This window comes from Felis catus, chromosome C2 (assembly GCF_018350175.1).
Source record: "Felis catus isolate Fca126 chromosome C2, F.catus_Fca126_mat1.0, whole genome shotgun sequence".
Taxonomy (NCBI): domain Eukaryota; kingdom Metazoa; phylum Chordata; class Mammalia; order Carnivora; family Felidae; genus Felis; species Felis catus.
Genome location: NC_058376.1, coordinates 153,407,242 through 153,422,336, shown reverse-complemented (window position 1 = coordinate 153,422,336; position 15,095 = coordinate 153,407,242). Strand labels below are relative to the sequence as shown.

At 48.2% G+C, this 15,095-nt stretch overlaps 1 protein-coding gene across 1 annotated transcript in view; it reads right to left on the bottom strand.

Annotated features, from left to right (window-relative positions):
- Positions 1–5,970, bottom strand: part of TRANK1 (tetratricopeptide repeat and ankyrin repeat containing 1) — a 99,966-nt gene extending 93,996 nt beyond the window's left edge. Inside the window, exon 1 of the mRNA XM_045037902.1 lies at positions 5,887–5,970. Coding sequence (XP_044893837.1) covers positions 5,887–5,909 — 23 coding nt within the window. The 5' untranslated portion in view covers positions 5,910–5,970. The remainder of the gene's footprint in view (positions 1–5,886) is intronic.
- Between the last annotated feature and the right edge of the window lie 9,125 nt (positions 5,971–15,095).

Sequence of the window (15,095 nt, the reverse complement as noted above, 5' to 3'; positions counted from 1 at the left end):
CGCCTCTCTGACGGGACTCCCTGGGTCCTCAGTCAGTCAGCACAAATGAGTTGAACGCCTACTGCGTGCCAGGCACTCTGCTGGATGCCTGGGATATGGGGCTGAGCGTAACCGGCCAAAACACTGCTGCCCAGAAGCTTACGTTCTGCTGCAGGGACATCTGTCAAATGGGTATTGCTCACAATACTTCTGTGAGAATCACATAAGGGAATATCTGAAACACACCAAACATAGAGCCGGGCTCCAGGTCAACCGTTATTATCCTTGCTAGTATTCTCTTGACGGTTAGAGTCTAAGCCCTTTTGTTCAGTATTATTCGTACTAAGAAGCTGCTTCGTTCGTTTGGACTGTCCCTCTGTCCCTCCTGGCCCCCCTCAATCTGCCTGCTGGAAGTTCTCTCGTCTGTCTAGGCCTGGTTCAAAAGCGGCCTCCCTTACTTCCTCCTGGGAAGGATTCAGGAGCTGGGAACTGTCTCGGGGCGCTTGTCTACGTCTCCACTGAGGTCTTCTCACGGGTCTGCCCGCCATCAGCTTTGTTCTACCAGCACGAGAAGCACCTGTGTCTCAGCTGTTTCTATCCTCCATAGGCCAATGCAGGGGCTTCAGTTATATGAGAAGAACTGACTTGCAAAGAGGTAAGAAGAGGTAAAACCCCGAGGGGAGAAGAAAGGGCTCATCAGAGAGAAAGTCTAAGGGCCAGTCAGGACCCTTAGACCCTGGCCAACAAGTTTAGACTTGAGTGAGCCCTCAAAGTCACCATATTTTGAGCCTCCAGGGAGAGGGGACCCCAATGGGCTGAGGGATGAGCTGGCCCAAAGGTGACCAAAGGAGAACACCCTGGAGGCCAGAGCTGGATATGACTCAAGGCCGTGACCCGAGTACTCTGGTCACAGGGAATCAAATTGCCCGGTATGGCACTGTAATTCTCCATATTTTCTGCATTGTCGGGCAGTGGCATGGTTTCCCCCCAGATAGCGTCAGCGTTTTCCAGGCTTGGCACTCGTGTTCCCTTTCCCAGCGCTGCCCCACGGATCGGAGGACCCAGCGCTTAAAAAAATTCTCAGTCTACGTGTGGTTGGAACTTCAAACACAGAGCCAAATTCGCACCTGTCCCGGCTCTAACAGACACACAGGGAGTGAGTCCCACCAGCTAGCCAGGCCCACAAGAGCTCGGGCAAACATGCCATGGTGAGGGCAGGTGCGCACTGATACTGACCGGACAAAAGATGGAGTCAATTCGGCTAAACTGGTGTCACAGGTAAGGCTCGTTCACCTGTCCAAAAATTCAACAAGAAACAAGGAAACAAGGCAGTGCTCACTCATGAATGTTGAGACCAAGAAAAATGTCTGGTCAGGCAGAACAGACGAGCATTGCTCTCGGTTTGGGTGCTGTGACATTTGCGGGTTCTGACGTGTCTGTTCACCTCGTTCAATACTTTTTGAGTCTCAGCCTGAATGTTCTCCCCACCACTGCCACCGTCCCCACCATCAGTCTCTGCCACAACCTGAAGTGTCATCTCTGCTGAGGAGACTGTCCATTTCCCCCAAATTCCTCTTCCTTGTAAAGATTTCTTCCACCGAGGATTCGTTGGCCTTGAAAACTTCAGGCTGCACTCCAAGGAAACTTGTGACAAAAGCCATGAGCCATACTCCTGAGACCAATATGGCACTGTATGCTAATTAAAATGTGAATTAAAAAAAATTGTAAATAAATCAAATAAATTAAGAAGTAAAAGAAATTTTAAAACGTAGAAAGCCACGAGCCCACCGTCAGTTGTGTCACTGACTGGAAGACCAGAGGCAAGCCAGTGACTTATGGGCTCGACTTCCCAGGGTGGGGAAAGGTAACAGAGAGCTTGTTCCTCAAGGTCAAATGAAACAATGCCACGCTCTTGACAATGGCCAGAGGCCCAGGCCCCAACCTCCACGTCAGTTCTTGAAAACATCCACAGAATCACTTTACCTTCCTCAAACTCGGGACCTCGGGGCTCCACTTTGGCTACTAAGAATCTGCAGAGGGGCGCCTGGGTGGCGCAGTCGGTTAAGCGTCCGACTTCAGCCAGGTCACGATCTCCCAGTCCGTGGGTTCGAGCCCCGCGTCGGGCTCTGGGCTGATGGCTCGGAGCCTGGAGCCTGTTTCCGACTCTGTGTCTCCCTCTCTCTCTGCCCCTCCCCCGTTCATGCTCTGTCTCTCTCTGTCCCAAAAATAAAAAAAATTAAAAAAATAAAAATAAGAATCTGCAGAACTATACGATCTCTCTTATATCTGGGATCTTTAAAAAAAAAATGTTCAGAGATACAGAGAACAGATTGGTGGTTGCCAGAGGTGGGGAAGGAGGATGGGAGAAATGGGTGAAGGGGGTATAAATTTATTAAATAGAAAATTAAAAAGGGGTGCCTGGGTGGCTCAGTCGGTTAAGCGTCTGGCTTCGGCTCAGGTCATGAGCTCCCAGTTCGTGGGTTCGAGCCCCGCGTCGGGCACTGTGCTGACAGCTCAGAGCCTGGAACCTGCTTTGGATTCTGTGTCTCCCTCTGTCTCTGCCCCTCCCCTGCTCACGTTCTGTCTCTCTCTCTCTCAAAAAATAAAAAAAATTTAAAGATTTTAAAAAAGGAAAATTAAAAAGAAAACATCACTGATTTAACTTTGCATCTCTCACTCTGGAGAAAAGATTTTCATTTATTTTTGTTTTCCATCATTCAATTCACTCTGAATGTAACACCCATATGTACAGAATGCTGTTCCCCGTTCTATGAATAGAAAAGGATTCAAAGATATCTAAGACACAGCCTCCACCTTCAACACAATTTCAAATCTCAATTGATAATTAATGAGGTTATATGGTTGGCATATGACAAATCCCAAAAATAAATAAATAAATAAATAAATAAATAAATAAATAAATAAGCTAGCTAGCCCTTAAAATAGTGACCAGGATATGGTCGATGTTCACCAAATGTTTTGAGTAAATAGTAAATGCATGAAATGATTTTTACAGCATTTATCTTTGGTATCTAGAGAGGATAAAAGGTGGTACTATAATCCAGAAAATTTCTTTGTGACATTTTCCCAGCGGCAGCTAAGGCTTTAAGAGGAAAGATGGGGTCACACTTTAAGTGAATCTAAAGTAAAAAAATAAATAAATAAACTAAAATAAATTCAGCAGCTATAGACTCCAAAACGAGGCCAGGGTCAGGGGGAAGGGCAGTGATCTTGAGAGATGGGAAACAAATGAGGGAGAACCTTACAGTTGTCACAATTTATTGCCAAAAAGCATTTCCTGAGTCTAGCAAATGCAGGGGAAACCCAAGCAAAAAGAAGAAGAAGAAAAGGAAAAAAAAAAAGAATCTTCATCCCAAGACGCAAAGATAAAACGGTAAGACGGTATATGCCTGCATTTGGTAGGGACCCAGGAAACAAATAATCAGCAAAGAGGAGTTTGAGAAGTCCACAAGGGCAAAGTCTCTATTCGGTCCTTGAGAGTCAAGGGCAAAGTCTCTATTCGGTCCTTGAGAGTCAAGGGCAAAGTCTCTATTCGGTCCTTGAGAGTCATGGGCTGAGAAATCAAGACAGTGGGTGTTCAACTCCAGGGCTACCCTTCATTAGCTGTAATGACTAACAGCTGATGGGCCTCAGTCTTTCCATCTATACAATGTTCATGGCCCTGCCCCTAACACTGCAGCTGTGCAATTCTGGGCAGAGATGTTAAGGATCCTCTTTTGAATTTATGAATCCAGAATTTGAGGCAGCTTTGCAGCACCCTCCTTCTTTGTTCCTTCACCACCCCAAAAAAGGCCTCACGCCAAGGAGACATTACGCCCCTATCTCTCCAAAACTTAACCAAGGCTCCACTGGCCTCCATGGAAGGTGGCGAGCTCCTTGTGGACACACAGAACCAGAGTAACTGGAAGCATCCCTTGGTCTGCCTTTGTAGATGCTACTGATGGGAACCACACAGCCATGTCCTGTGGTACTCTCAGGACCCAGGTATGAATTTCCTTACTCCGGTCTGAACTTCAGCCTCCTTCATGTCTCTTACACCAACTCCCCCCTCCCAAAGTTGGTTTCTCCGCGAAATGCTGATGTTCTCAGCCCTAAAGAGAGCCTGCAGTTGCCCCCTAAAACTGGTTAGTCGATCACAAAATCAAGTTCATGGATTATGACTAGCGTTTTTAAACAACAGAAAATAGAACAAAATAGAAAATATATATCATTGTGCCCCACCCTGTAGAAAGAATAATATACTGTAAAGTCCTTGTTGCAATTTTATACTTGTATATATGGGGGCAGGGGTGGGTCTGGACTGTGGATCTGGTTTTTAAAAAAGATGGGGAGAGTCGCCTGGGTGGCTCAGTCCTTCAGGCTCTGACTTCCGCTCAGGTCATGATCTCTGGGTTTGTGGGCTCCAGACCAAGGAGGGGCTCTGTGCTGACAGCTCAGTCTGGAGCCTGCTTCGGATTCTGTGTCTCCTTCTCTCTCTGCCCCTCCCCTATTCACAATCTCTCTCTCTCTCTCTCTCTCTCTCTCTCTCTCTCTCTCTCACACACACACACACACACAAACATTAAAAAATAAAATAAAGAAATTTTAAACATGGGGAAACCCACATCCTGAGGCAGTGGGATCCTACTCCAGGGGGTGAATGCCACACATACCTCTCCTGCCTCCACGCCCTGCAGAGGATACAGGAGCCAGCAAAGGTTACTTAGAACTCAGTCACCCAGCCTGCAAGTCTACAAAACAGACTAGACTGGAAAACAGTTGAAACAAACTTCTGACTCTCCTACTACGATAGCCCTTTCACTGAGACACAAAACAGGATACTCCACAAAAGACCAAGTCATCCGGGTAAAAGCTTTGCCCCAAAAAGGCTCCTGGCACCCGGGAGGCTCAACACCGGGGAGCGGAGGAGAGCCTGGGCGTTGGGAACGCAAGGCCCTTTGCTCCCCGCTCGTTCTCCCTGCTAAGGATCCACCGACAGAAATCGGACGGAAAGCAGCTGGGCTGGGGGCTAGAGACCTCAGAGCCCCCCCCCCTTTTCAAAAATTTCCCCCTTTATTTTCCAAATTGCACACCTCCCTAGAGATCGTCCCGGGGAAGCACGAAGGCTCTCGGGCTCCCGGAAACGCCTCCGGCCGGGCGAGGAGCCGGCCCGCGCGGCGCACCCAAGGGAGGCGCTATTCCAGCCGCGCCGCGGGGCTCCGAGGGGGCGCGCGGCGCGGGGGGCGGAGAGCGCCTCCCGGCCTCCGGGCTGGGAACCCACGCCTGCCAACGCTCGCCAGCGGAACCCCCCGCTTCTCGGCCGCGGGGCCCTGCTGCTACCCCCGCCCCAGGCGCGTTTAGCCGAGGATGGAGGACCGGACGGCCCCTTGCGGGCCAGCCCGGCTCCCGACCGGGCGGGCTGGAGACGAGGCCTCCCGGGGCGGGAATCGCGAGCCTCCTCCCGCCGGGGGTGGGGGGGGGGGGCGGCCAGCGCCGTCCAAGTTCCCGTAAATCCCGCCCCACGTCCGGACCTGCCAGCCCCGACTGCGTGCCCCGGGGGCGCGTCCGCCGGTCCGCGCCGCGCCACCGGCCAGCGGCCCCGGGGTCCCCCCGCGGGAGGTGGGAGGTGGGCCCGGGAGCCGCAGCTTCGGCGCCCGGGTGGGAACGGGGCAGGCCGCGCGCCGCCGCGGTCCCGTCGCCGCGCGAGCCCTCGCCCCCCACCCCACCCCCGGGGCCGGAGCCGCCCCCGCTTGCGCGCCCCCCGCGCGACAGGCCCGGGTCGCCCTCCCTTCGCCCCACGACCGCTCGGGGGTCGCCAGCCCCAGCGCGCCGCCGCTTCCCGCCGGGAAGAGGCGCTGGGCCCGCAAGGCCAGAAGCGCTCCCCGCGTTTCCCGCGCCGCTACGCACCTAGCTGCCCGCGGGTCCCACATGGCCCGGGCCGCCGCCGCCGCCTGGGGGGCTGCTTCCCGGTGGGGGGGGGGGGCAGGGCGCGGCGCCGAAGCCCGAGAGCCGCGGCCCCGGGCGCGGGCGGCGGGAGCGGCGGCCGCGCGGGGGGCCCCTGCCGGCGGCGGCGCGGCTCCCGGGCCGCGCGGAGGGGGCGGGGGCGCGGGGACCCCGGCGTCCGGGCTGTGTGCAGCCGCAGACCTATTCCAAGTTTCCACGTAGTTGCGAGAGCCCGAGGACTGTCACGTGCACGTCGCCGCTGGGTGGGAGGGCGTGTTTGTCACCGTGTTCAGAGGAGGCGTTTCGGTGTCTCCCATCAGGCGTGCGAGTGCTCCAATGGGGTGGCTCCCGGCCGCCTTTGAAAAGCGAGGGCTTCGAGCCGGCCGCCACGAGGGACCGAGCGCGCACACGCGCCCCTGCGACACGTTCGGGTCCTCGGGGACTCCTGCGTTCTTAGGCTGGGCCCGCCTGGATGGTGGGGTAAACCGAGCACACGGTCAGCTGACGGCCCCAGCTCGCCTCCTCTCTTGCCTCCCGCCCCCTCCAACAAAGAAACCAGGGACACCAGGCTCAGGCAACCAACACCGCGCCCACTGGCTCCCACTTCGTGGTCGCCTTGGGCAGTCACTCGTTGGCTGTCTAGCGCTGTGTGCTCGGGCCTGCATTCTGGAGACGCTGGGCATTCAGGGACCAGGGACAGGGACCCCGTCCCTGGGAAGAGGCCAGGGACACCCCCGACGTCTCCACGCTCACAGCCGCGTTCGTTGTACTTGCCCAGGAGTGCGCCTCTCCCTACAGGCGGAATGGCCGGGAAGCTCCTGGAAGGGCAGTGATGACTCAAAGAGTTAGACACAGTTAAGGTGACTGCCCTCTATCCTTCGGTTGTCATGCGCGCAACGGGCTGCACAGCCTGTCAACCACCACTGGGGTTTGGCCCCCAGCTTGTCTGGTACGGGGATCACTTTGCCACACACCTGGGGTTTGGCCCAAGCCGAGAGCGAAGCTCGCAGCTCCTCTCTTGGGTCAACTAGGCTTTGCCTGCACAGCCACCTGGTGATTCTCTGATCAATCCGGGCCCACCACACTGGGCAGCCCCGTGGCAGGGAGGAGAACACCACAGAGTTTTCCGAGAGGGGCAGTACAGCTTCCAATGAGGCAGGGAGGATTTGGTGACGCACGGACATAGCTAATGCACACAACCCGTGTCCTTCTCTGCGCTGTTTCCTCTGAGTCAAAAACTAGCCTATCACACCCGTTGGGGTGACCACGGGGTGTTGTATGGAAACCAATTTGACAATAAATTACATTAAAAAGAAAACTAGCCTATCAGTGTAGCTAGTGGTCTCTTTGCTTCTAGAGTCTCAGCCCCTCCCATTTCTTCTGTCCATTCGTCTTCCGCAGATGTCACATTGCATTACTTCCAGTTCAGAATCCTTCAGTGGCGCCCCATTGCCTAGAGACCAGATGAGGTAGCTGGGCATTTGAGACTCTTCACGATTTTGCCCTATCCTCCCAGTCTTACTTCCTCATACACAGACTACTCCAGTGGTTCCCAAACTTGGCTGCACATAGGAATCACCTGAGGGTCTTTAAAAAATCCTGATGTCTGACTCCTGCTCCCAGAGTAGTCTGATTTAATTGTTATGGGGTATGGCATGGGCATCTGGATTTTTTAAAGCTCCTCAGGTGATGATAACATAAAGCAAAGTTTGGGAAGCACTTCTAGTCTCCAAATACTTGGAGCTACTTCTCATTTCCCAGACATTATCGGTCCTTTCGCTTTTAGGAAACTTTACCTATCCTTCCTCCAGTTTTTTCTCAATGCCTCCCAGTCCTATATTTAGGAATCTAGATCTCTTCTACACACCTCTTCTAGCACGGCTCTTCTTTTTAGCCAACTTCAAGGAGTCTCTGCTTCCAGAAGACTCCCAGGTTCTTACATGAAGGAGAACACGTCAAGAAGTTGGTGATGGTGCAGAAGGTTGAAAAGGATCCTCTAAACTTTGGCCACCCTTTGACCAGTTTCCATAAGCATCTTAGAATCTTTTTGTCATACTTCTTTCTCTGTGTCTTTTGTGGTGGTTTTCAAAACAATCACATCAACTCAAAACGGTCCTCCAGTCACCTTTCTTTTTAAAGTTGTTTCTTCTCTTTCGGATTTTAAATATTTTTATCAAAATTATACATTCTCACAATTAAAAGAACAGTTTCCCCCCACCTGACTTGTTCTCCAGAGGCAACCAATTTTATCCCTGCTAGCTAATCATTCTGTTGGCTCCATTTCCACCTCTAAATAATACTCCTACTTCTTGTTGGGTGGTTTTTCCCCCCAGTTTTATGTATCATTGGGTACTTCTTTTTTAGATTGTGCCTGTCTAAAAAAATTCCCCCTTTGACGTAGTTTGGCTGGGTATAAAATTCTAGGTTGAAAAGGATTTTCCTTCAGGATTTTGAAGCTATTTATTCCAGTGACCACTAGCTTCCAGTACCACTGTTGAAAATCTGAAAACATCCAAATACCCATCTTATGTGACCTCTTTTTGTTTTAAATTTCTGGCAACCTGAAAAATCTTTTCCCCCTCAACGTTTTGAAATTACGCAATGATGTAATTTTCTATGGGCCTATTCATCTTTTCTACTGTGTATTGAATGGGTTCTTTGAGTCCTGACATTCAAGCTATTTAGTTCTGAGAAACGATCTTGAATAATTTTGTTGATTATTACTTCTCTTCCATTTTCCCTATTCTCTTTTTTTTGGAATTCCTATTATTCAAAAATTGAACTTCCAGGATTGGTTCCTGTGATGTGTTTCCCTAAGGCTCAAATCACTTCTCTTTTTTGTCTTTTTTGCTGGCAGATTACTTCAATTTTATCTTCTAATTCTTCTTAATGAGTTTTTTATTTCTGATATCATTCTTTGATTGTTCCAAGAGCTCTTTATTATTCTTTGTTGGAGTGCCCCATTCCCTTTTTCATGATTATATACTTTTCTCATCTCCTTACTGATATTAATAGTGGTTTCGTTTTCTCTACACAGGCTCCATTCTCTGGGTTCCTTTTTCTATTAATGTTTCTTGTTTTAGTCTCATTGTTATGTATTTTCCTCAGATGATCATCTGCTCAGGATTAAAACTATGGGAACAAAATGTCCATCAGTAGAGAACTGATTGAATAACCCATGGTATATCTACACCATACAGAACCATGCAGCTGTACTAAGAAATGAAGAGAATTGCTATGTAACACTATGGGCTGGGGCCAGGAAATACTGTCAAGTCAAAAAAGCTAGATGAAAACAGTATTGATAGTATGTGACCTTTTCAGTAAGAAGGGAAGCTGAATATTTTCGTGCATTTGCTTACATTTTCTGAAAGAAACAATGGAAGGAAAACCAAAAACTAAGACAAATGGTTACTTATAAGGAGGAACAAAGCAGGAGGGAAAGTTAGGGTAGCTAAAGTTCTTTAAATAAACCTTGTTTTAAGACTCTGAATTATAGGGGTGCCTGAGTAGCTCAGTTAGTTAAACGTCCAGGTCTTGATTTCAGCTCAGCTCATGATCTCAGAGTTTATGGGAATCGAGTCCCACATTGGGGTCCATGCTGATAGTGCAGAGCCTGGTTGGAAGTCTCTTTCTTCCTCTCTCTGTCTACCTCTCGCTCTCTTTCAAAATAAATAAATAAACATTTTTTAACTAAAAAAAAGACTGAATTATAGAGAACAATCTGATGGTTACCAGTTGGTGTGGGGGGGGGGGTTGGGGATTAAGGTTACGGGGATTAACCCCATACATTAAGTTGTGATGAGCACTGGGATTGTATGGAAATGTTGAATCACTATATTTTACACCTGAAACTAATATACTGTATTTTAACTAACTGGAATTAAAAATAAACTTTAAATCTTACACACACGCGCACACACACACACACACACACACACTTTGTTTCATAGTTTTGTCATTGGAACCATGTGAATATTTAACATAATTGAAAAGTTAAGTCTAAAGTAGTTCCTGGGGCACCTGGGTGGCTCAGTCAATTGAGCATCAGGCTCTTGATTTCAGCTCAGGTCATGATCTCATGGTTTATGGGATCTGAGCCCTGCTTCAGGCTCTATGCTGACAGCATGGAGCCTGCTTGGGATTCTCTCTCTCTCCCTCTCTCTCTGTCCCTCTCCTGCTCACACACACATACACACACACTCTCTCTCTCTCTCTTTCAAAATAAATAGATAAATTTGTTTAAGTAGCTCCCAAAATTGAAGACATATGGAAACAAATGAATATCACATGGGAGCATAACCACACAAAAATTATTTCAAGTTTCAATATTGATATGTTTTTAAAATATTTATCTAAAATATTACTCAGTAATATTTTTATTACTCAGAATGTATATAAATTAGAATCAGCAAATACTTAATTATAATAATGTTATCCAGAGCTCAGATTTTTCAGCGTAAGAGCAAAGAAATATAAACATAAAGTCAGAGAAGTTAAGGAAAAATTCTGTAATCTGAGAACTGAACTGGAAATATCAGTGTGGACTTGTGGTTTATTACCTAGCTCTGTTCATTCTGTCCATCCTTGATGTGATGCAGTATTTCTAGAATCAATCATAGTGTGCACCCCAGCACCCACAAGGTGATCTCTAAATGCTATTCCTCTCTACAAGGAACCATGACTTGTTAAAAAAAAAATCACTAATTCCATGTTGGGGGCAGAGATGCTTAAGTTGAACCAGGGAGACTGTGTTGTTCCAGAAAGCAAAGAAGCTGCCAATGGGGAATGTGATTACGTCAGAGAATCCTGAAACCAACTTATAGGGGTTTCCACTTGTATGTTCAAACATGGGAAATTTAAGCATTTTTTAAATCATTTTTTAAGGGGCATGCTTGGGTGGCTCAGTCAGTCAAATGTCCAATTCTTGATTTTGGCTCAGGTCATGATCTCAGGGTTGTGAGATTGAGCCCCACATTGAAGCCCACGTCGGGCTCTGCACTGATAATGTGGAGCCTGCTTTGGATTCTCTCTCCCTCTCTCTCTGCCCCTCTCCCACTCACACTCTCTCTCAAAATAAATTGACATTTAAAAAGTTAAAAATTAAGTCATTTTTTAATTCTATCATTCTTTCTGCATTTATTAGCTAGAGGTCTTCATTCAAAAAGAACTCTCCAGGGATGCCTGGGTGGCTCAGTCAGTTAATGGTCCAACTCTTGATTTCAGCTCAGGTCATGATCTCACAGTTTGTGAGATGGAGCCCTGCTGACAGCACAGAACCTGCTTGGGATTCTCTCTCTCTCTGCTCCTCTCCTGCTCATGAATGTGTGTGTGCACTCTCTCTCTCTCTCTCTCTCTCAGAGTAAATGAATTCACTTTTTAAAAGACAAGAGAGGGGCTCCTGGGCAGCTCAGTCAGTTAAACATCCGACTTTGGCTCAGGTCATGATCTCACGGTTCTTGGGTTCAAGCCCCGCGTCGGGCTCTGTGCTGACCGCTTGGAGCCTGGAGCCTGCTTCGGATTCTGTGTCTCCCTCTCTCTCTGCCCCTCCCTCGCTACAGTCTGTCTTTCTCTCTCTCTCTGTCTCAAAAATAAATAAACATAATTTTTTTTAAAATCAAGAGATAACAAGTATTGATGAGGATGTGGACAAAAGGGAACACTTGTGCACTGTTGGTGGTGATATAAACTGGTGCAGCCACTATGGAAAACTACATGGAGTCTCCTCAAAAACTCACAAATAGAACCAAATAGAACCCAGAAATTCCACTTCTGGGTATATATTCAAGGAAAATGAAATCAGTACCTTGAAGAGATATCTGTACACCCATATTCACTGCAGCATTATTCACACTAGCCAAGATTTGGAAACAACTTGTGTGTTTAATGATGGATGAATAGATGAAGAAAATGTGATATGTACATATAGATATAGACAACTGGCTATCATTCAGCCCTGAGAAAGAAGGAAATCCTACCATTTGCAACAACATGGGTGAACCTAGACGACATTATGCTAAGTAAAATAAGCCACCCAGAAAAAGACAAATAATATATGATCTCACACATGTGGAAAGAAAGAAAGAAAGAAAGAAAGAAAGAAAGAAAGAAAGAGGGAAGGAAGGAAGGAAGGAAGGAAGGAAGGAAGGAAGGAAGGAAGAGAGAGAAAGAAAGAAAGAAAGAAAGAAAGAAAGAAAGAAAGAAAGATGGAAGAAAGAAAGAAAAGGAAAGAAGGAAAGAAGGAAGGAAGGAAGAGAGAGAAAGAAAGAAAGAAAGAAAGAGAAAGAGGGGGAGAAAGAAAGAGAAAGAGGGGGGAGAAAGAAAGAAAGAAAGAGGAGAGAGAAGGAGAAGGAAGGAAAGAAAGAAAGAAAGAAAGAAAGAAAGAAAGAAAGAAAGAAAGAAAGAAAAGGGAAAAGAAAGGGAGAAAGAAAGAAATGGAAAGGAAGGGAGAAAAGTGAAAGAAAAAGAAAAGCCAAACTCACAGAAACAGAAAATGGAAAGGTAATTACCAGGCTGGCGACTGGGGAGACGCTGGTCAAAGAGCACAAGCTTCAGTTATAAGATAATAAGTTCTGGAGACACGACGTACAACACGGTGGCCGGAGTGAATAATCCTGGAGTGTCCACTTGAAATCTGCTAAGAAAATCGATCTTAAACGTCCTCATGACCAAAAAAAGGTCGCTATGTAAGGTGACGGATATGTTAGTTGCGGTAATCATTTCAAAAAGTGCATGTATATCAAATCGTCTAGCTGTGCACTTAAATACATGTGATTTTATTTGTCAATTATACCACAATAAAGCTGGAGAAAAGAAAAGGCCATTAACGTGAACGAGCAGAAGAATGACTGGCAAGACTGTCCATGGGCCTCTTTCCGACACGCTTCGTCCTTTACCATAATGCTTTGAGGGTTGGAGACGCCGTACATAACCTTTCTGTTTCTCACCTGTGGCTGCTTGTTGAAGGATTAACAAGCTCTTCTCCTTTGATAAATATTTGTCCTTCTGACTTGATTAGCTCTCTGGGCACGTACGGTTAGGTCCATACCTCCCTTTGGACCTAACCCTATGTGCCCAGAGAGCTAATCAAGTCAGAAGGGCAAATATTTAGATAAATGATCAGGAACATAGAGTATATAAATAAATATCCGTCGATTTTTTTAAAAGGGAAGAGCTCACCTAATGCCAAAAAGAGGAGGAAGTACAATTCGTTTTCATTCAACATTTAGGTAGTACCATTTTTTAAAGCATGACAATGTCAGAGTCCCCTGAGACTCCTGAGACTCCTCTGAGAAGGGTATTACTTATCTTCATTTTACAGAAAGGAAAACCCAAGAAAAAGAAAGGCTGAGCAGTTTGTTGTACAGCTAGTTTTTCAAGGGCTGAAACTGGAAAACACACATGAGCTTGGAGTGGCCTTGGCTGTGCTCCTGGGCCCCTGAGCTTGGCCCACCCTGGACTCTGGTGCTGCAGCATGGTGTCACTGAGACCACTAGGGGCGTGACCCATGCGTGGCACCGTGGTAGGAGCCCAGAGGCAGACAGGTCCACCCAAGAAGAAAAACCACTCTGAAGTAAGTTCTGGTTTTCATTTCAACTTCAGTAAAGCTAATTCTCACCCCGGGTGACAGTCCGATTGGTATTAATCAGGTGCGTCATATATGGCACTAATCTCTCCTGATTACGTAGGAGGAGGGCAGTGTGCGCTATGTGCCGTCCAACCTCAAGACATACAGATACCTGCGTCCTCACTCAGATACCTTTACACCCACACAGAGAACTGCCCAGTCTCGGAAATGTACACAGAAAGAGGAGACCACTGAACATGCTCGTTCAAACCCACGCAGCTACAACACACACACACACGTGATACTGCCTCGGTTTCCCCACGTTGATCGAGCACCGCTGCTTATATCTGAACCCATCGACGCTCCACCCAACCCCCTGCCCACAGCAGGAGCTGCCCCTCTCAGCCTCTAAGCCAGCGCTGAGGAAGGCAGGCATACAATCGCTATTCTTCATCTTCACGCTGCTGACTACTAACTCTACGCCTGGATGGGCTAACACTGGAGCCTCCCATACTCTTAGAACTGTGATTCTCCACCGGGGGTGAGTTTCCTCCCAGGAGACATTTGGCAATGTCTGAAGACGTTTCGGATGATCATAACTCAGTGGAAGTGGGGAAAGGGGGCCTGCTGTTAGCACCAGCTCGGCAGAGGCCGGTCATGCTGCTGAACATCCTACAACGCACAGGTCAGTCCCCCACAGTAAATAAATACGCAGCCCAAAATGTCAATGGTGCCAAGTTTGGGAAACCTTACCTTTGAGGAAGCAGTGGACAATAGCCTTGTCTTGGACAACTTTGCTAACAAACCACCTGGGGCTGCTTCCTCCGTTGATAAACTGCCAGGGTTTGTATTATAAGACCCAAACCCCGGACCAGGGAGGGTAGGCATCTACCCAAGGACAGCCAAGGCAGACTGGCCACTCCTCACTGAGGCAGACTGATAAGAAAGCTGTTCTGAAAGGGACTACAGTGATTTTTCTGGACCAGACCATCTCTTAGTGGTCTGAGGGGTCATTAGAGGTCAGGGTCCGGGTAACTGGCAGAAGAAGCCAAAGATGAAAAATATGGAGAGGGGACAACCCCACGGATGGGTCACGAAGACCAGAGTGGGCCAAAGGCGTGAGGCAGATAAAAAGATACACGGAAGGAAAGCAGCTGATCGACAATGCAGCATGAGTACTGGGGGCACACGCCCAGACTTGGGCCCCGTGCTGTTAGATGATAAGAAAATTCTTATGAGCAAGAGTCAGTGAGAAACAAGCTATGCCAAGGAAACATCCGCCTTGTGGATGCAGGAGGCCCGTCTGAAAGGTGCTTTCTGCGAACCTGTCTCACCTCCCTTGTCGCTTGCCTGCGACCCGCTGTGAGGTCCTGTTGTGGGTTGAATTGTAACACTCCTCCCTCCCCCTCCCCTGAAAAATGTTGAAGTGCTCACCCCCAGTACCTCAGAATGGGACCTTATTTGGAAATAGGGCTGTTGCAGATAGAATTGGTTAAGATGAGGTCACATGGGAGTCGGGCGGGCCCTAATCCAGTAAGACTGGTGTCCTCTATGAGGAGATGGACATGTGAGGACACAGAGACAGGGGGAGCACCCTGTGAAGGTG